The 21,593-nt window shown below is 41.6% G+C and overlaps 1 protein-coding gene across 5 annotated transcripts in view; it reads right to left on the bottom strand.

Moving 5' to 3' along the window:
- CEMIP2 (cell migration inducing hyaluronidase 2) overlaps positions 1 to 21,355 on the bottom strand; it is an 83,042-nt gene extending 61,687 nt beyond the window's left edge. For 2 of the 5 annotated variants that reach the window (XM_005887839.2, XM_070375772.1), the window contains exons 1-2: positions 20,137 to 20,630; positions 2,402 to 2,744 (exon numbers count right to left, since the gene is read on the bottom strand). In XM_005887839.2, coding sequence (XP_005887901.1) covers positions 2,402 to 2,732 — 331 coding nt within the window. In that variant the 5' untranslated portion in view covers positions 2,733 to 2,744; positions 20,137 to 20,630. Of the gene's footprint in view, positions 1 to 2,401; positions 2,745 to 12,487; positions 12,604 to 18,055; positions 18,210 to 20,136; positions 20,631 to 21,229 lie in introns of those variants that run through there. The other 3 variants (XM_070375771.1, XM_070375769.1, XM_070375770.1) reach the window with 3 other exon arrangements.
- Positions 21,356 to 21,593: the final 238 nt, after the last annotated feature.

Below are 21,593 nucleotides of genomic sequence, written 5' to 3'. Positions count from 1 at the left end.
AAAAGGCAGAGGAAACAGAGATCAAATTGCCAACATCCGCTGGATCATGCAAAAAGCAAGAGAGTTCCAGAAAAATATCTATTTCTGCTTTATTGACTATGCCAAAGCCTTTGACTGTGTGGATCACAAGAAACTGTGGAAAGTTCTGAAAGAGATGGGAATACAAGACCACTTGACCTGCCTCTTGAGAAACCTATATGCAGGTCAGGAAGCAACAGTTAGAACTGGACATGGAACAACAGACTGGTTCCAAATAGGAAAAGGAGAACGTCAAGGCTGTATATTGTCACCCTGCTTATTTAACTTCTATGCAGAGTACATCATGAGAAACGCTGGGCTGGAAGAAGCACAAGCTGGAATCAAGATTGCCGGGAGAAATCTCAATAACCTCAGATATGCAGATGACACCACCCTTATGGCAGAAAGTAAAGAGGAACTAAAAAGCCTCTTGATGAAGGTGAAAGAGGAGAGTGAAAAAGTTGGCTTAAAACTCAACATTCAGAAAACTAAGATCATGGCATCTGGTCCCATCACTTCATGGGAAATAGAGGGGGAAACAGTAGAAACAGTGTCAGACTTTATTTTTCTGGGCTCCAAAACCACTGCAGATGGTGACTGCAGCCATGAAAATTAAAAGACGTTTACTCTTTGGAAGGAAAGTTACGACCGACCTAGATAGCATATTCAAAAGCAGAGACATTACTTTGCCAACAAAGGTCCGTCTAGTCAAGGCTATGGTTTTTCCTGTGGTCATGTATGGATGTGAGAGTTGGACTGTGAAGAAAGCTGAGCACAGAAGAATTGATGCTTTTGAACTGTGGTGTTGGAGAAGAGTCTTGAGAGTCCCTTGGACTGCAAGGAGATCCAACCAGTCCATTTTAAAGGAGATCAGTCCTGAGTGTTCATCAGAAGGACTGATGCTAAAGCTGAAACTCCAATACTTTGGCCACCTCATGCAAAGAGTTGACTCACTGGAAAAGACTCTGATGCTGGGAGGGATTGGGGGCAGGAGGAGAAGGGGACGACAGAGGATGAGATGGCTGGATGGCATCACTGACTTGATGGACGTGAGTTTGAGTAAACTCCGGGAGTTGGTGATGGACAGGAAGGCCTGGTGTGCTGCGATTCATGGGATCACAAAGAGTCAGACACGACTGAGTGACTGAACTGAACTGAATTCAACAAAAATCTGTTGTAGACGATTAAAAAATGCAGACCAATATGGTGCTAATCCTGGTGGCCTAGTCTGCTTTCTCCACAGCTTTGAGCCCTTTGATTTTTAGAGATGGATGGGATGTATTATAAGGCCAGTCTTTATTGCTACTGGGGTTTCCCAGGTGGCTCAAAGGCAAATAATTTGCCTGCCAATGAAGGAGACGTTGGAGATGTAGGTTCGATCCCTGGGTTGGGAAGATCCCTGAAGGAGGAAATGTCAACCCACTCCATTATTCTTGCCTGGGAAATCTCATGGACAGAGAAGCCTGGCGGGCTACAGTCCATAGGGTTGTAAAGAGTCAGGCACGACTAAGCACACACACATTTTAGCAACACAATATTGAGACTGACTGACAATATCATTCAAAGTACTGCTATGTTACCAACTCAAAAAGCAAAAACCATTTAAGAAATTAAAATCTTCCTAAATGAAGTTTAACTATGAAGCCAAGTGTATCAGAACTTATACCTACTAATGGATATTTTCCTTTAAGGATACACGTTATTCCTCAAAAAATACTGGGAGCTTCTTTTGGAACTGTCCCCTCAACTGGTTTCAAATGGCAGAACACAAATCCTATTGCTTTCACTTTTTTCCCCCAATTAAATGTACTTTATCCCTGCATTTAGTAATTCTTAAGACTTCCCTGGTAGCTCAGATGGTAAAGCGTCTGTCTACAATGTGGGAGACCTGACTTCGATCCCTGGGTCGGGAAGTTCCCTGGAGAAGGAAATGGCAACCCACTCCAGTACTCTTGCCTAGAAAATCCCATGGACTGAGTAGCCTGGTGTCCATGGGATTGCAAAGAGTCGGACACGACTGAGCAACTTCACTTTCCCTTTTAGTAATTCTTATTACTAAAAACTTGTGGCAATCTGAAAATTTACTACAAAAGATAAAATTGTGCCACCACAAGATTTCAGTAAAGACTCTTAATATTACTGTTTTGAAAAGAAATGTTCCAAGAAGGTCTTGAGCCCTGGGGCAAAGTGGCAAAATGGAAAGGAAGAGCAATCTTTTTATCATTTTCAATGGATTCCTTTAACAATTGCTCTCATTCATAAGAAGTTATAGCTCCTATTACCTAGTTATATATAAGTTAGCTAGAGCCAAGTTAAGATAACAAAAGATTTTTCAGAGTTTATTCTATTTCCTTCCCTTCTTTCTTCTCCTATATGCACTCACCATCTGGAGCATATTTTGAGGATATTCCTAAAATGACTGCAAGTGCAACAAAAAATGAAAAACTAGTAATAGCAAAGCAAATGAAAGTATTTTTGTGCCTCTTCTGCTTTTGGCGCTCTCTCTGGACTTGCTGTTCCTCAGATGAAAAACCAAAGCTGGCCTGGGCTTCCTGTCGGATGGAGGTAAATTTGGCTGAAGCTTGGCTCTTTGGAGGAGGAGGGGGACGCAGTGGGACAACCTTCCCTGGAACATAGCCAGATGAATGATGGCTGTTTCCATTCTGAGGTTGCAGGAAAGCAGGGGAGTGTCCCCTGGAATTAGTGGCATGCATGATACACTGTCACTGTGAAAAGAAACAGAAAAAAAAAAAATTTAGGCTCAGAAATGTGAGAACTGTAATGCCTTTGTTTTTAGTGTGGTAAAATATATATAACACGAAACTTAGCATTTTAACCATTTATAAATGTATAATCCAGCGGCATTAAGCACATTCACAATGTTGTACAACCATCACAATCATCCATTTCCAGGGCATTTTCATCATCCCAAACAGAAACTCTGTACCCATGAAGCAAAAACATCTCCCTCCTTCTCCCCAGTCACCACTGTAATGACTTTTTTGAAAATATCAAGTCAGCTTACATCCTGATATATTAAACTATGTCAACAATCACCTTCAGTGATCTACTTCTAACACCACTGCTTCTCCACTCTACACACTATAATCACCTGATAATGTTAATGCCCAGTGCCACACCCCAAATATTGTCAGGAGGCAAGCCACCATAGCTTTTAAATGACACAGATTTTCTAATGGGCATCTTGGTTGAAAACCACTGTTCTAGGGCAGCTTTTCTCAACTGTGCATAAGATTCACAAGGGAAGCTTGTTAAAGAAGTATATTCCTAGGCTCTCCACCCCACTGATTCTGGCTCAGTGGGTGGAAAGTGGGCCCTGGAGTTTATATTTTTAAATGTACCTTGGTGACACTGAATCAGGTGTTCACCCTTGAGTATAATTACTGTAAAGCTCTTCAAACGGAAGTTAAAGTCCATCTGTCAAAGGACCACAAGGTGGAACCACAAGTTCCAACAGGCAAGCATACATGTTTCAGTTCAGTTCAGTTCAGTCACTCAGTGGTGTCTAACTCTTTGCAACGCCATGGACTGCAGCACACTAGGCCTCCTTGTCCATCACCAACTCCTGGATGGAGCTTGCTCAAACTCATGTCCATTGAGTCAGTGATGCCATCCAACCATCTCATCCTCTGTCATCCCGTTCTCCTCCTGCCTTCAATCTTTCCCAACATCAGGGTCTTTTCAAATGAGTCAGTTCTTCTCATCAGGTGGCCATAGTAATGGAGTTTCAGCTTCAGCATCAGTCCTTTTAATAAATATTCAGGACTGATTTCCTTTAGGAAGGACTGGTTGGATCTCCTTGCAGTCCAAGGGACTCTCAAGAGTCTTCTCCAAAACCACAGTTGAAGAGCATCAATTCTTCTCTGCTCAGCTTTCTTTATGGTCCAGCTCTCACATCCATACATGACTACTGGAAAAACCAAAGCTTTGACCAGACGGACATCTGTTGGCAAAGTAATGTCTCTGCTTTTTAATACACTTTCTAGGTTGGTCATAACTTTTCTTCCAAAGAGCAAGCGTCTTTTAATGTCATGGCTATAGTCACCATCTGCAGTGATTTTGGAGCCCCCCATAATAAAGTCTGTCACTGTTTCTATTGTTTCCCCATCTATTTGCCATGAAGTGATGGGACTGGATGCCATGATCTTCCTTAATGTTGAGTTTTAAGTCAGCTTTTTCACTTCTTCTTTTACCTTTATTGAGAGGCTGTTTAGTTCCTCTTCACTTTCTGCCATAAGGGTGGTGTCATCTGCATATCTGAGGTTATTGATATTTCTCTCTGCAATCTTGATTCCAGCTTGTGCTTCATCTAGCCCGGCATTTTGCATAATATACTCTGCATGCTGCTGCTGCTTCAGTCGTGTCCAACTCTGTGCGACGCCATAGACGGCAGCCACCAGGCTCCCCCATCCCTGGGATTCTCCAGCTAAGAATACTGGAGTGGCTTGCCATTTCCTTCTCCAATGCATGAAAGTGAAAAGTGAAAATGAAGTCGCTCAGTTGTGTCCGACTCTTCGCGACCCCATGGACTGCAGCCTACCAGGCTCCTCCATCCATGGGATTTTCCAGGCAAGAGTCCTGGCGTGGGGTGCCATTGCATAGAAGTTAAATAAGCAGGGTGATACTATACAGCCTTGACATATTCCTTTCCCAATTTGGAACCAGTCGTTGTTCCATTTTCCATTCTAACTATTGCTTCTTGACCTGCATACACATTTCTCAGGAGGCAAGTAATGTGGTCTGGTATTCCCATCTCTTTCAGAATTTTCCATAGTTTGTTGTGATCCACACAGTCAAAGGCTTTGGCATAGTCAATAAAGCAGAAATAGATGTTTTTCTGGAATCCTCTTGCTTTTTCTATGATCCAGTGGATGTTGGCAATTTGATCTCTGTTTCCTCTGCCTTTTCTAAATCCAGCTTGGATATTTGGAAGTTCACAATTCACGTACTGTTGAAGCCTGGCTTGGAGAATTTTGAGCATTATTTTACTAGTGTGTGAGATGAGTGCAACTGTGCGGTAGTTTGAGCATTCTTTGGCATTGTCTTTCTTTGAGAATGGAATGAAAACTGACCTTTTCCAGTCCTGTGGCTACTGCTGAGTTTTCCAAATTTGCTGGCCAATTGAGTGCAGCACTTTAACAGCATCATCTTTTAGGATTTGAAGTAGCTCTGCTGGAATTCCATCACCTCCACTAGTTTTGTTCATAGTGATACTTCCTAAGGCCTACTTGACTTAACACTGCAGGATGTCTGGCTTTAGGTGAGTGATCACACTCTTGTTGTTATCTTGGTAATATAACTTATTTTTAACCATGCTATCACTTAATAGCCTGTGAATTCACTTAATGAGAAAGTCTATACTATCTTTTTAAATACTGAAATTTTGTTTTAAAAAATAGCAGGCATTCAAATATCATGTTTAAGATGGTTTTAAAAAATAGTGAACTCCGGGAGTTGGTGATGGACAGGGAGGCCTGGCGTGCTGTGATTCATGGGGTCACAAAGAGTCAGACACAACTAAGCGACTGAACTGAATTGAACTGAACATTGCTAGAGCACTTCCTACCTGGTCCTGTTCTAAACACCTTACATGTGTTAACTCACCTAACACATTTAATACAACAAATCTATGAATAGGTGCAATTATCCCCATTTTACACACCAGAAACTGAGGACTAGAAAAGTTAATTAGCTAGTTTACAGAGAACCAGGACTTGAACCTAAGAATGTTGACTAACAATTACACTAAGGTGTCTTCCAAAACACTTGAGAGACAGTAATTTCAAAGAATCCATTCTGCAAGGGTATAACCAAAACTGTGTTGAGTCTGAAAGGGCACTTTAGTATTCTCAGAACTTCTTCATGCAGAAGTCTACCAGACTATATATAATTCTTTCTAATCTAAGAGAACCTGACACAAACGCAAAAAGGCAGTCCTTTTTACTTTCTATATTCTTTATATTAAGCATTTAGTTTTTGAATAAAAGAATAAGTTTTAAATGAAACCTGACTCCAATTTTGTCAAATGAAACAGAAGGGGGCCAGGAGGGAGAAAAAGAGAAAGAATGGAAGAAGGGAGGGAGGGGGAGAAAGCGAAAGAAGCCTTGTCATTTAATGTTCTTACTGCAACAGCTGTGGATAAATAAGAAACATGATGTTCACTACTTCCCCTCCTTAACAACTGTAGCATCTCAGAGTCACCTGACTTCATTCAATACTCTTACAATTAATCCCCCTCATCCCCTGCCAAAACAACAAAAAAGGGTACCTCTAAACTGCTCTAAACTACAGCAAATCCACTAAACACAAAATGTGACCAATTAAAGAAGCCACAAATAAGTGTTCCCAGGACCCAAACGACCTGGAAATTAATGGGGACAGAAAGGGAATCTAATCAGGAATTGATGCTGATTTTACATGGGGCAAAGAACATTCTGAGAGTCAGTGTGTCTGTCAAAAGCACTTGGTTTGTGGAGTTTGATTTCTGAACAAAAGTAATTATTTAGATGAAGCTTAAGCTCCATAACAAAGGGAAAACAACATGATTCAAGGTGCTATTGAAGAAACTGCTGCATGTGCCAAGCAGCAGAACAAAATAATGGATACACCCTGCTGAAACAAATGAGAAAGTATGACAAAGACCCCTTTATGATCATCCATTAACAAAGAAAGGACTAAACTAGATATTCTTGAGTGCCAGGCTCACCAGGGTGAGAGGGGAATCAGACTATAATCTCCTCTGAAAGAGAGTGGGACTCTTTTATTTGAAGCTGCAATCATCTGAAACTTTATTGTTTCAGGGTGAGAAAGGCTGTTATTACTTAACAGGCTGGAGGCCCCTTTTGTGGGAGATAATGTCTCCAGATGTACCCACAACAACAACAAAAAAGGCACTGAGAGGCTCAATGAAATCACCATCCCACTTGGAAAAAATTTTGTCTTCACATTCACAAAATGGTATCCTAACATGAAATTTCACATGGTGTTAATCACAAACTGACACGATCAATAAATCAGAAATAATCATGATGTGTTTTCCCTATAAATCTCCTCCAAAACAATATATATTTTTTCTATATATTCTGAGCCCATTAGCTCTATTTTACTGAAAAACATGAAAATACATAGTAATAAATACAATCATTATTTTCTTAAATTATAAATTATTGCAACTATATTTAAGAGTAAATTTACAAGAAAATAATATTATATGCAGATTATAATCTCTATTATGATTTTACAATATATAAGACAAATACATTGCTTTAGGATTTCACTTTACATTTACTGAGTTTAGTTTAGGATTGGTATTATAAATTAATTACTTTAAAATATATTAATTGCTAGTTATAGATTTCAATAATTCATGGGAAAAAATGACATTTCACTCATTCAATAAATAATTGTGAGCTCTTGCTGTCATTAGAGAATTGTGGTAGAACTATGGGTGAAAAGACAAAAGATATACAGCATCCCCAAGAAATGCAATTCCTAAAATCAATTTTATTTATTTACTTTTAAAAATTATCCCAAGTATTTATTTTGAGTATTTGCACAAGTGAAACAGTATAAAATTTTAAACACTATTATACATAGAGTCCTAAATCCAATTTTTAAATCCCTTGCTTGAAGGAAGAGTGAAATTGACCAAGGAAATATTGTAAAATACTGTGAGAGGTACTCAGGCTGTTCAATCCGAAAGGTTGTTACCTTTGGTTGCATTAGTTTGAGTCTGATGTCCCCAAAACAGAGACCTAATAGAGGAAAGAGGATGAAGAGTTTCCCCCAGTCTTTCACGCTTTACTCAAGGTGAGCATTAGGTGTCACTTTAAAATTTTTACTACAGCCTGAAGTTTCTACTTAATACACTGTTCATTTGTTTATATCACCTGTCATTTTTAAAAGGACTGTATTTCTAGTGGAAAGCGCACAGAATACAGAAGGAACACACCAAGATTTTAAGAGTTATTACAGACTGTGTTAAACCTCTAAATGCAGAAAATCCATAATGAACAATAATCCAAGTCATTCATATCAAATTTGGAAATACACTTTAAAAAGGTTCTGAAACATAACTTTTGGTATTTGGATGTTCCTTGGAAGAATTATCTCGTGAGTATTTATTTCCTGGATGATTAAAAAACTTAGTAGCCCAAAAAGCTTGGTAGTACTTAATTAAAAATAAAATCATGCAATTAAAAATCTGCACAGGGGATTTAGGCAAAATTTAAAGTAGATAATGAAAGAAATTATTAAAAATATGAAAAAATCATATCAACCTAAAGATCTGTAAATGCTGAGAAAAAAGGGAAGTATTTTAAAACCTAGTACTTCTGTCAAATTCTCGGTTGTCCTCACACACACACACACACAATCTTAAAAATTTGCTGTTATTTAAAATAAAATTCTTTTCTTGTACAAAAAGAGTATACCCTCAAACAGAAACTGCAGGAGGGGCTTATGCAGTTGGTAAGAGAATTCAACTAATTTATTTAGTATAAATTAAAATAATCTCAGAAAGTAATTAATTTTGAAATTTCAATAACATTCAGTTCAGTTCAGTTCAGTCACTCAGTCATGTCCAACTCTTTGCGACCCCATGAATTGCAGCATGCCAGGCCTCCCTGTCCAGGAGATCATAGTTTTGGGTTTATATGATTTATTAAAAAGGTGCATGATGTTAAGAAAATTGAAATATCCCCCTATAAAATTTTCAAACATTGTGCTATTTCATCCATGACACCTTCTCAGGATTCCACAATAAGCTCCCTGCTTGTTCTTCCCTGTACTCTGTTTAAAACTCTTACTGAATCACCTTGCTTTTATCTTATGTTTCAATTGATGTAAGTACATATCACTCTCCTGCAGTTGACCAGAAGCCCCATAAGAGCAGGTACAACATCTTACTTTTCTTGGCATTCTCATGGGAACTTACACACAGTAGGAACTCAGTTAAGTGCTTACTGAACTTAGAACTTAAAAGTTTTCCTCTCTCTCTTTCTCTCTCTCTCATACACACACACACACACACAGATTGGAATTTCCCATTGACTCCTTTTTCAACATCCCTGAAGCTCTGGGAAATCTGTCTAATCTCTGTATTAGTTGCCCTAATTTGAAGAAAGCTGAGAACATTTCAAGCAAAAAAGCCAGCACATTAATTTTTATAAAATGTAACCCTAATATGCAACCCAGTGGGTGACTAAAAGGTATTATTAACAAATGCAAATGGGAATTCTAAAGATAAAGAGCAGCCAACTATCTAGACAAGCTCAACCTTTCACAATATTTTGTAAGTTTTAACCACACACTATAAAATGCAGTAGGTACTTAGGAAAAAGGAAATGTTCCATTTCACTTTATATTGTTAGGCTGACAGCAAGTAAGCTTTTATCAGAGGAAACGTCTTCTCAATACAGAGATAGCAGCAATTTAATTGAAAATTCCTTCTTTAAAAAGGTTGAGTTTTCATTTTCTTTCTACTGCTGAGCTGTTAATACAGAAGACCAATTGCCTACCACAAGTGCTCATCACTCAGTGGTTAAGTACGGTTGCCCCATAGTCAGCAAAATCATCCAGCCCCTCCAAGCCAATGCTGAGGGAGTCCCAAAGCCCACTGCTATGCCACACATACTGGCCCCATCACATGTCCATGTGTGCCAAGTCGCTTCAGTCGGGTCTGACTCTGGGCAGCCTTATGAACTGTAGCCCACCAGGCTCCTCTTTCCATGGAATTCTCCAGACAAGAATGCTGGAGTGGGTTGCCATGCCCTCCTCCAAGTGATCTTCCCCACCCAGGGATCAAACATGAGTCTCTTACGTCTCCTGCATTGGCAGGTGTGTTCTTAATCACTAGCACCACTTGGGAAGCCCTTAGCCCCAACATACTAAACTCCTAATGAAAATGCAGTACTTTTGACTCATTTAAGCTCTCCTAAATCCTGCCTACACTTGATATGAAAGCTTATTTTTGAATGGAAAATTCAGGCTTGTAGGAACAGTCGAGAAGCTGGCATGATCTCCTCAAGCATATCTTTCTTGGAGCAAGTACATAACTCTTGAAACAGTATCCAAGCTAAAGGTCAGTTTTACAAGTGAGTCTACTTTCCAGCAGTTTCAGTACAATTGGCCAAAACCTGGTTAAGGAAACTTTTCCTTTTATTAATATCTTAGTACGTCTTTGTAACACATTGACTGGTATGCTCAGTCACGGAAAAAAGTAAAAGTAAACACGCCAGGAAAGAGAGGTGTTCATAAATTATCATGAAAACAAATGATAATTTTGTTTATAATTACTAGTAATGACGGGGAATGACCCTGATGCTGGAAAAGAAGAAGAGGGTGACAGAGGATGAGATGGCTGGATGGCATCACCGATGCAATGGACATGAACTTGGGCAAACTCCCGGAGATGATGATGGACAGGGAGGCCTGGCGTCCTGCAGTCCATGGGGTCGCAGAGAGTTGGACATGACTGAGCAACTGAAGAACAAGGAATCATGACCTAATAAAATTCTTAACTATCTTCTAATGGCTTTGAGCTTTCAATTAATAGTTCTAACTTCCAATCTCCTATTTATAGGAAAAGGACAAAAAATAATAATATCAAGGTGATTTTCAGGTTTGGGCTCTGCGTGGGAGAAGTAGGATGTTCCATCCAGTTTTGTTTTAGATTCAGGTTATGTCACTGATAAACAATGAGCTCAATACCTCAATCATATAAAAACTATTCAGTAAGAAACAAACTTAGCAAAGCTGACTTTTAGGATCTTTAATTTCACAAACTGTCAAATTTTAAGTGCTATCAATATTCTCATATAAAGATTTTCAAATGCAAAGAACAAAGCAAAGGAAGTTTCAGAAGGGGGAATTCTCTTATACATAGTTTAGCGGAATATACTTTATTTCATGGTTTCTTATCAGAGCACACAAGATAAAATACCCTTTTCTACAACAAACACTGTGAAGGAATTCAGCATAAATGCTAGGTCTATTCCTACAACTATTTGAGAGAAAACAGACAGAAGGTGGGAAAAAATTAAGTTCACTTTCATTCAGAGATCTGCTTGGTTTTATGTGAGCAGAATCTAAAAGAACTGAATACTCTGAGATGTCTAAACAAGAGCCTTCACTCTGTCACATTCACATTCTCCCTTCCTGCCCAGCACTTGCCACAGCCCTTCTGTCTTTTTCCTTCAACTCTCAAAATCAGGATGAGTCACTATCACCTGGTACATTCCCAAGAAATAAGACACTGTGCACAGTTAATTTACCTGCACTGGTTCCTGTTCATTTTGCTAATTACCCAAATCAATGCTCAGAAGCAGAAGAGGAATGCACTAAACCTTAATGATAAATAGCTTCCTACGAAGTAAAAGGATAAGGGACTGAGACTCTTTAATGCTATTCTTTCTGCACTTGGTCAATTTAGACACACACGATGAATGATATACTCAAAAGTTAACCTACTATGTAAATATCAAAAGACACTTGCCTTCTACTTTGGCATCCTATATTGCTCACATCTCTCCCCTCAAAGGGAAATAACTCTCTATTTAATACATTTCAAATGTATAGCCCTAAAAAGACTAAATTTACTTTAAAAAATGTTTTGCCACAAGCATTTGCATTGGAACAATTATTATTTAAAGTTAGAAGACATTTTTTTCCCTGTTTAGAAATTTACTTTTCATTTAAGCTATACTCTCTTTGTTAGAAAACTGTAGTCAAGAAACAGTAAATCCCTGGAAAGGAAAAATTAACTACAAATACCAAGAATTTGCTTACATGGAAAACAAGAAAACAATATATGCTTATGGGGCCTTTACTTAAGGATTTTAGATTAGCTCATTAGTTACAATTTCATGTCTATATCCTTGGCAAATTCTATTGGAATCTCTTGTTAAAATATGAATCTCTCAAAACAAAGAGTATTTATATTATCTAATGCCCAAAGTAAACCCAGTGAACACTTTCCCACTCTAAAGCTAAGTTGAGTGGCCCTTTAAGAAATAGTTTAATTCATTATTTCACTCCTCTCATTTATGCAAAACATAGGAGGCAGATGTCTGATTTGTCTGCCACCAAATATACTCATTAATCCTGTCTTTTTTCAAATCTGTTAGTCTATCCATGAAAAGCAAGGCTTGACCCTAAAGCCAAGATGGCTGATAGAGTGAAAAGGCTGGAGAATTATCCCGGGAAACAAAAGAGAAGCAAAGGGAGCAAAAAATACAGATTTACACACCAAGGCGGAAGAAAGGGTGACAAGTGAGGAATACCGAACATTCCTCGCCCAATCAAAAATAAAATTTAAAAAAAAAGCAAAGTACATAGGCCTCTGGTTGGCAGTAAAAAAAAAAAAAACTAAACTAAAGGATAAAACTAGAGGATGACTGTTTTTCAACTTGGAAAATTGAAGACAGAATGAGAGTGTCATTTTACCTACCAGTCCTCTGCTCCTCACTTCTGTTTCCTTTCTTCTGCTTATTATTTCTCAGATTCCTCTTTCTCCTTAATTCTTTCTCCTGAAAAGCTGTTCTCTTTTCTTCTCCCTCTCAAGTCTTTAGACCATCCCCCTTCACTCTTGTGGAGAGACTCCCAACCTGCTGACAGTGAAGGATGGCCCTGCAGAGGCACACAATGGCAGGCGCAGGCATGTCATCAGCCTTGCAGCTGGCCTTCGAAAAAAAGAACCAAAGCCTAAGCCTGACCTGAGGGAGGCCGATTTAATTAAGATCACAGCAAAGGGCAGAGCTGCCTGTGGGCTGCAGGGACGAAGCTTTAAGATGCTCTTCCAGAAGAAAAATGCAAGAAAGTCGTGGTGGTAGAACATTGAAAGGTGGGACAAAAAGAAAAGACAATACAGATGTGTTTGAAAAATAAGCATAACTGTACCAAAAGTTTATAATCCAGTGATATACAGACATCAAAATGCAATGTCAGTAGGAAGCATGTAACAAGTATGTTTTGACATGCCTTTCAAACTAAGAAATATTCCAGATGAATAATGCGATGACCAGACTGAAGAGATCCAGGCTACTCAATTCAGCAACAAAGCAAATTTTCTATTAACGATAGGGCTAGGACCATAATCCAAATGTGTAATTTTTTTACCTATACAACATAGTCTATTTTTAACACAGTATATCTAAGAGAAAAGCCTTTTCAAACAGGGAATGTGTACGGGCTTGGGCATCACTTATGAGACAGATTTTGTGAAGATTAGGACCCAGTAATACAAAAAATATACATGATCTCTACCTTAGAGAAGCTCATAGTCTAGTGTTGGAGGTGGGGAGTGAAGGAGCTCAAAGTCTAGTGTTGGAGGTGGGGGTCGGGGCTAACACAGGTAAACAAGTAATAATAATACACATTGAAGCAAAGACACTGGGCTGGTGTGTCTAAAGAGGTGATAGCTTGATTTTATTTAATTCCAAACTCACTTACCCAAATGTATACCATCAGACTACTACTAATAGCTTCCTTTGTATGTGTGAATAAAATTTACCACTGAATTTTGCCCCTAAAATGACAACACATTGTCCAGCAATAACCAACATAGGGAGAAAACAACAAACTCATAAGGTCTTTCATTATTCTCTGACAGGCTGCCTGGTGGGTGTCATCCACAGGTGAGTTCCTGGCCAAAATATTAATACAAAGGAATTACAGTCCCTGTCCTCCTAGGGCTTGTGAAAACTAGGCCTACTATAGGGACCATATTACACCTCCTCCACAGTCTCTCTGACATTCGTCAAATTCAAGAGTACCAGAGAGTCAAAAGGTAGGACCTCCACTGAACAAGCAATTACTCAGAGCTAGAGCAGAGACTAGACTCTGCATGGCTGAACAGGGACAGAATACAGCCAGCAGAAGGAGGCAAACAGGGGCTGAGTGATGAGCTCACATGCCACACACACAGTTTGGGAACAAGAAGAAATACTTTAAGGCTAAGCCCAAGCTCAGATGACATGGCAACCAGGCAGCTGGGGAAAGTTATCCAAGAACTGACCATATATTGTGAAGTGTGGCCATATCCTAAGGGCAGTGTCTAAATCAGCAGGCACTTGGGAAAACAGCAACGAACATCCATCGAAAGATGTCATTAATCATGTAGAGAAGATGATTCATCTCTCATTTGGCCTTTTCTCCTATACCTTCAAACACAGCCCACTGCCTACCAAATTGCTAGCTTCTCAGCATTACTGCGGAGAAGGCAATGGCACCCCACTCCAGTACTCTTGCTTGGAAAATCCCATGGACAGAGGAGCCTGGTAGGCTGCAGACCATGGGGTCGCTAAGAGTCGGACACAACTGAGCAACTTCACTTTCACCTTTCACTTTCATGCATTGGAGAAGGAAATGGCAACCCACTCCAGTGTTCCTGCCTGGAGAATCCCAGGGATGGCGGAGTCTGGCGGGCTGGCGTCTATGGGGTCGCACAGAGTCGGACACGACTGAAGCGACTTAACAGCAGCAGCAGCAGCAGCATTACTGGCACTTCATTCTATGACATTGGATGGTTAGGGGATGGCTATGACTAAGCACCTATTAAACAATTAAAGCCATATCTTTTGCATTAATGAAGTATAATATTTTTTAAATCCTATGCATGTATGTTCAGTTGTGTCTGACTCTTTGCGGCCCCATGGACTGTAGCCCACCAGGCTCCTCTGTCCATGGGATTCTCCAGGCAAGAGGACTTGCCATACCCTCCTCCAGGGGATCCTCCCAACCCAGGGATAGGTCTCTTGCATTGCAGGCAGATTCTTTTACCACTGAGCCACCAGGGAAGCAAAAACGATGTTATATGTGTGGGGTTTTTTTTTTTAGCCACATTTTTTTTTAATGACTCATTTTTTTCATTCCTTCTGAAACAGGAATCAGGCATGTGTCCTTATGCTACACTTAATTTTTCCAATCCCTCAAATATTAAAATGAACTTTCTAACTTCGATGTGTGTTTAAAAAAAAAAAAGCTCATTTATTCTTCAGGAAAATGAGTCACTATAAACAGAGACCATTATGATAAGAGAAGGCTTGTAGTCTTAAGTTACAAACCAGTAATTAGGCAAGAGCCCCCAAATCAATAATAATTTTATTCTTCAGAGACACTTAGTATTCAGACATGACTAGGACATCTAGTTTGTGGAGAATATGCCTATATTTGAATACTTACATCAAACTCAGAGTCAATGAGGACAATTCTTTTCTTGGTTGCTCCATATGGATTGTCTCAAACTGCAACCTTTTCAGGCAACAACAATGTTGCTTCCAGCCACACTTCTAAATGCAATGTTAAAGTCAAAAGGAGCCTGGTGGGCTACAGTCCATGGGGTCGCAAAGAGTTGGACACGACTGAGCGAGTAAGCACAGCAAAGCTAAGATCACCACAAGCTCTCCTAGGCAAACTTTTCATAATATAAAATCTCATCAAATGCTGCCAAGTTTTTATTTATAGTCCAAATGAAGATGAAGCACTGATAAATGTAAAAGATTAATCACTTGTCATCGTGTAATGAAAAGAAATATCTTGTTATAAGCCTGATTAGTCTAATAATAATTTCAGAGCAGATTTGCCTACTAGATCAAGGACTCATTTATTGGGAGATAGGAATTCTATGCTTCAGGTCATACACAGCTTCGAGTCTGTTTCACTTTTTGTAAAGAGACATTTTAATAAAGACCCTATGCCTCACACATCTTTGTATCATTGACAGCAACTTGCCAGTGCCTTGAACATCTTAGGAATGTAATCAGACATTTGCTGAACATAGTTTCTAACAAGCAGCATTAAAGTCTTCTCAAAGCAAGTACAGGGAAAACCAAAGAACACGCAAACCTGTTTCTAACATGTTTTTATCATATGATTCAAACACAAAGCTGAATAATGTTCCCAGGAACTTGCTTCTTTTTAAAAATGTGCACTTCAACAATACTTTAAGTTGGTATACTATTTATGGAAAATGCAAGTAAAGTTAACATACTTTTACACTTAGTTCCTTATTTGACAAATTTATTACAAGTTAGCTTCACCCCCTCTGTGCACCATACCACATCTAGATTCTCGCAAATGAAACAGAAGGTATAGTGTCTGCCTTAAACTTGGGTGCAATGGGTTCCTAAGCCCAAATCCAAGTTATTTCACTATTAAAACATTAAAATAACTAAGTTCTAACAAAACCAAACAGGAGCATAATAGAATATATTGGAGAAAAAGAAAAAATGCTGGCTGAAAATAGGGACAAAGGGGTTCTTGTCCCCACTCAGCCATTAATTTACTACATGACCTTACCTAATTAGTTAGCCTCTGTGGGTCTCAACTTCCTCATTTTAATATTATTTTTGAAGCCCATTAAACTGCATGTCAAGACTCAGCATGTAACTGTCCTGAGAACTGATTAATAGTCATGCCACCCTTCCCCCTAAAAAGTCACATGTAACATGGCAGTTTTAAATAGCTGAGTATGGATTTCTATCAAAGGCAATTTATTAAAATGTCAGATGAGCTTAAGTCTATTTCAAGTGGAGAATTAAGGCACATATATTAAAGCAAGTACTGTTTACAGATTCAAGTTTCACCTAGACAGCAGCTGTTGCTATTGAGAGCACAGTCTTTAACAGGGTAGTTGAAAATTATACCTCTTTACAAATGGAGAAAACTATTAAGGGTGATTTTCATGGTCTCAGAAACACAGATGCACAGCTTTTTGTTAGGATCAAGAAAAGGAGAAAAACAAGCCTGGCTTGGGAGGCAGGGAGGAGAGCACGGAAGTTACAGTACACACCCAGACAAGCCCCTCTCATCTGATGTACTGTACTAGACAGCTTTTACTTCTAATTAGCGTTCACAACCCAAATGCAATGAAAAGATTTCCTATGGCTGAGATGAAGATGATGGGAACAGTGAGCTTCACCATATGACAACAGCTGAAGACTTACACTCAAGATGGGATTCAGATCCCTCAGGAAAGGGCCAATAAAATAGACATCTGTGACTGAGACCAATTACACTAAGATATAAACTGTATCTATTTACAGCTGTTAAAAAAAAGAACATATTTTGAGAGTACCAAACAGCACTAGCTTATATGGTAAGTAAGTAAAGTCGCTCAGTCGTCTCCGACTCTTTGCGACCCCATGAATTGTAGCCTACCAGGATTCTCCGTCCATTGGATTTTCCAGGCAAGAGTACTGGAGTGGGTTGCCATTTCCTTCTCCAGGGGATCTTCCCGACCCAGGGATCGAACCCCGGTCTCCCGCGTTGTAGGCAGACACTTTACCGTCTGAGCCACCAGGGATCATATATATAGCAAATTAAATCAAAGTTAATCCTCAAAGAATTCCATAAAGTCATTTTACAGATGAAGAAACAATTATGTGAAGAATCAGGGGACTTGCCCAATAAACAAATGGTTAACTGTAAGAGCCTTGTTTTCAACTAAAATCTGACTTCTCCAATCTTTATATTTCAAAATGGTACTCTAACATCAGTTTCCAGCCCCTACTATTTTGTCTGATTTGGCAAATTTTATTTTTTCACTAAATTGCTTCCCCCTCGCATTCCCGTTCGGATCCTCCTCTGGGTTCCTAAAGCATTCTATGCATAATTCTCCACTTACTGGGCCTTCTAATTGTTCACTTCCTTTTGCCCCTGAATAGACTCATTTCTTCAACAGCAGAGATTGTTTTATCTTTCTTTATAGATGGAGGCCACCACAGACTATCTTTGCTCCTCGTGACCTCTCAAATTTCAACCATTGCATCTAACTCCCTCTCTCTACCAAAAAGAACACCCCACCAAGAGAGTGGGCAATCAGATTGCTTCCAGACAGCCTGACACACAATAGGTGGTTAACAGTTGTTAGCTGAAGGGATGGTGGGTGGGTGGATGGAGGATGATGCAATACTTATAAGTATTTTACAGCACTTTACAGATATGCATTTACATACATACAGCATCTCCTGTGAGTCTAAAACTGTTAATTTGATAATGAAAATTTAAGTTTTCTTACCCGACATCCGGTTCATCATTCTCAATTGCAGAAACCTGCCCAGAGGCACCTAGCTAGTAAGTAGTAACTTTTCAACTTCAGAAATTGCCCACAAGCCTACCTCACTCTCTTGCTTTGTTTCCTTTTCATTTCAAACATAGCTGAGAACAGGCTTGATTATGTCTATTGGAACATGAATAAGGTGTTGTCCCATTCTGGTTTCCTGTTGTGAAATCTGAGACTTTTGAAAATTTGAAGGGTTGGTTACCAGCCAGATCAAGAAAAGAGACTTTACTCAGACAATTAGCTGTGACAAAGGAAATATAAACAAGTACCATGTAAGAATTTATTGATTCAAATCTCCTGTCCACGTACACAGTGCCCAGTCCTCAGCCTGCTTGCTCATTCACAGACTGTTAATGAGTCTGTGACTGTTAATGAGGTGGTGACTCAGAACTCACTTTTAACATTACTTTTCTGGGCCTCTCAACACATTAAGGTAAAACAGCATCAAGTGGACTGAACTGAAAAAACTACAAGACTTTAAGTTACACACACACACACTCATCCTGTAGAGTTGAGAGGTGTGATTTTAGGATAAAGCACCAGAAGGCGCTACCCAACCTTTACTACAAAAGTGAGTGAGTGAGTGTTGTGTCCGACTGTTTGCGACCCCATGGACTATACAGTCCATGAAGATAAGCCCTTACTAAGAGAAGCCCATACTAAGCAGAAGAAATGCACTATCTTCTATTTCGCCCAGAAATGCAAATTCTTTTGGAACTTTGAGTAGCTAATCAAAGACACAACCAAAGTGTGATGCCCGACCAATTCTGAAAATAGCAAGCTTCCTTCAAGGGTCAAACAAACATTAAAAGCTTCATTCTAGCCAACCAAAGAACCATAAGGCTAACGTTTTAAAGGTACTGGTTTTTAAAACAGAGATGTTTCCAACAGGTAAGCAGGCTGTTTTGAGGATTCAGTCCTCCTTCAGCTCAGGTGAAACTTCCCTTCATCCCCCTTCCTCTGAATCATTCTCACTTTGTTCTGGGAAGAGCTACAGAAGGTAGCATCTGCACACTCTCAACACATGAAATTATGCAATATCGCATCACAATCACACTTAAAGAAGGGGAGTGAATACAAACCAGTGAGTGGCTCCTGTGCAGAATGAAAGTTCTTAAAATTATGAAGCACTCTATTCGTAACCCCTAGTGCTGATGAAAGGAGACATATATCAAAGTCTGTTTTCCTAACCTAATGCGGAGAATTTAAGTGAGTGGCTTCCGCTCCACGGGAAATCTGGTGACACAAATCAACCCTCAGCAAAGAGCATCCAGGGACGTCAGAGCCTTAGTTTTATTGCAAGGAGTGCAGCAATCAGCATTAACTGCAGCACTCAGGGGTCCTCGCAGAACCAGATCCCCTTCTTTTGCCAAGACCTCCCAACTTTGCACTGGAAAGCTAGAAGTGGAGGATCCAGTGCTAAGCCTTTCCCCAGCTCTAAAGAAAGCTGCACGAGATCTTAAAGAATCGCCCCACCTTAACTAACAGAAACTGGGGTGGGGGACAACGGGGGTGGGAACCAACCCAGCGGAATAGAGACAAAGATCACCCCAAACGCGTACGCGCGCGCGCACTGAAGCCGAAAGTCTGCAATGCACATTCCACCAATCTTTCACTGTAGTCTGCTTCCTGTGGGGTTTATTCCCCCAATCCAGCCCTTTCCAAAAAGTTTAAGGCTGTTCCCACCGACTTTCAAAGGTCCATTGTTTCCTTCCCCGTAAAAGTAATGAAAAGAGAGAGGGAGAAAAAGAAATCAAGACTCGGTTCCCAAAGACCCTTTCTTATGGAGAGGACTTACTCTGGAGAGCCTTGTTACTCCTAATCCAAAGAGGGGAAAGGCGGTGCGCGGGGGCAGGGCGGGAGGGTGCTGTTGGGGGGCGGGAGGATGTTTGCCGCTTCAATAGAAAGGCCCAGATGCGACTATTGGGAGCCAGGAAGGACCGGAGGACCACGGTCCGCGTCCTCGCAGTGGCCCCCAGCGGGGAGCAAGGGAGACCAGGCAGGGAGAGGGGGCTGGTGACCCAGTTGCTTCTTACCTTCCCCTCCCCCGCTTAGCGTTGGCTAATTCAGGTGCCTACACAGCAGTCCAAAGACACTGAGCAGAGCTCCTGGCGTCCCCGGGTCCGGATCTTCCCTCCATGGCCAGGGAGCCCGTCCAGCCCCGGAGCCCGCTGCCGCCGCCGCCGCCGCTGCTGCTTTTACGCAACTGGCAGCCGCAGCCTCTGCCTGGAGGTGAAACACTCTCCTCCCGGGAGTGACGCGCACTTCCCTCCGCCTCCGCCTCCTCCTTCTCCAGTCCCGAGCCTCCGGGGCAAGGGCCTCGGCTCTCTCTCTCCAGTGCAGCCGCTCCGCTTTCGCCGTCCCTTCCCCTTCGGGAGGAAGAGGAGGAGAATCGTGGCTCCGGCCGGAGCGTCCCAGCAAAAACAGGGAGGGGGCGGCCGCGCGGGGGCAGAGCGGGGTCCCGGGAGTCGGGCTCGTCCCTGGTCGGCGGGCGCCGCGGCTCGCTAAAGTCGCGCTCAGCCTCCGCCGGCCAGACAAGCAGCCCGGCTCTGCGGTGCCGAGGGCTACGGATTGGGCGCGCGGGCGGGCTAGACGAAGAAGGCGGGGGGAGAGGAGGAGCCTGCGGCCGGAGGAGGTGGTGGCCGCGCAGGGATCCGCCCGCTGTTGCAGCTTCGCTCCAGCTGCGGACAGCAGCACTTAGCGCCTCTCGCTGCGGCGCCCAGGAACAGCACCTGACCTCCCGGTAGCCGGTGCAGCCCTCCCAACCAGCGCCCCCCGCTGAGGCACGCATCACCTCCAGGGTTAAGCCTAACCTGAGCCCCCACTGGGTCTCAGCTAAGCTTGACTCTGCACCTCCATTACATCCCCATTGAGCCTGACAACAGCACCCCGTTACTCCCAGCTGAACCCGACACTTAGCCACCCATCACTCCACGGCTGACCTGGACATTTTACCCCTATCACCTCCCGGCTGAGCCTGACTTTGCGGCCCAGCCTCTCAAGGCTGAGCCGGACAGGCTCCTTCATCGCTCCTGGCTGAGCCAAACTGCGCCTAGCATCCCCGAAGGGACTTCCACAACTCCCGAAAATTTTCTGTGCGCTCCGCCACTGCACCAAGGCTGCCCCCACCTGGCCAATCCCTGGTGCTGGTTTCTTAGCCTTTTCGGGAGAACTCAGGACAGCTCCTCCGGCGGCAGAGTGACTTCGGCATCCAGTTCAGTATAAATATACCTACGTCTCCCCCACTCCCCTTGCCTGCACCACTCAGGAGCGGCTGTCGCTTGCGGGAGTGGCGCTGAAAACCACTCTCTGGCCCACCCCAACTACGCTGTACCTCTCTTATGGACACCCATACCAAGGCTGGGATACCCTGAGGCCACAACAGCTGGGGCTGCTCCCATCGAGGAAAGCCTTGGCTCCCGCTGAGGGCGCGGCCAGCGCTTGATCAGTCAGACCCACGAGGTTCCGGGCTAATGACAGCAGTAGGACTGCC

Source organism: Bos mutus, chromosome 8, assembly GCF_027580195.1.
Source record: "Bos mutus isolate GX-2022 chromosome 8, NWIPB_WYAK_1.1, whole genome shotgun sequence".
Classification (NCBI taxonomy): Eukaryota; Metazoa; Chordata; class Mammalia; order Artiodactyla; family Bovidae; genus Bos; species Bos mutus.
Note: the sequence above shows the minus strand (reverse complement) of the source record. Positions and strands in the feature narration are given on the sequence as shown.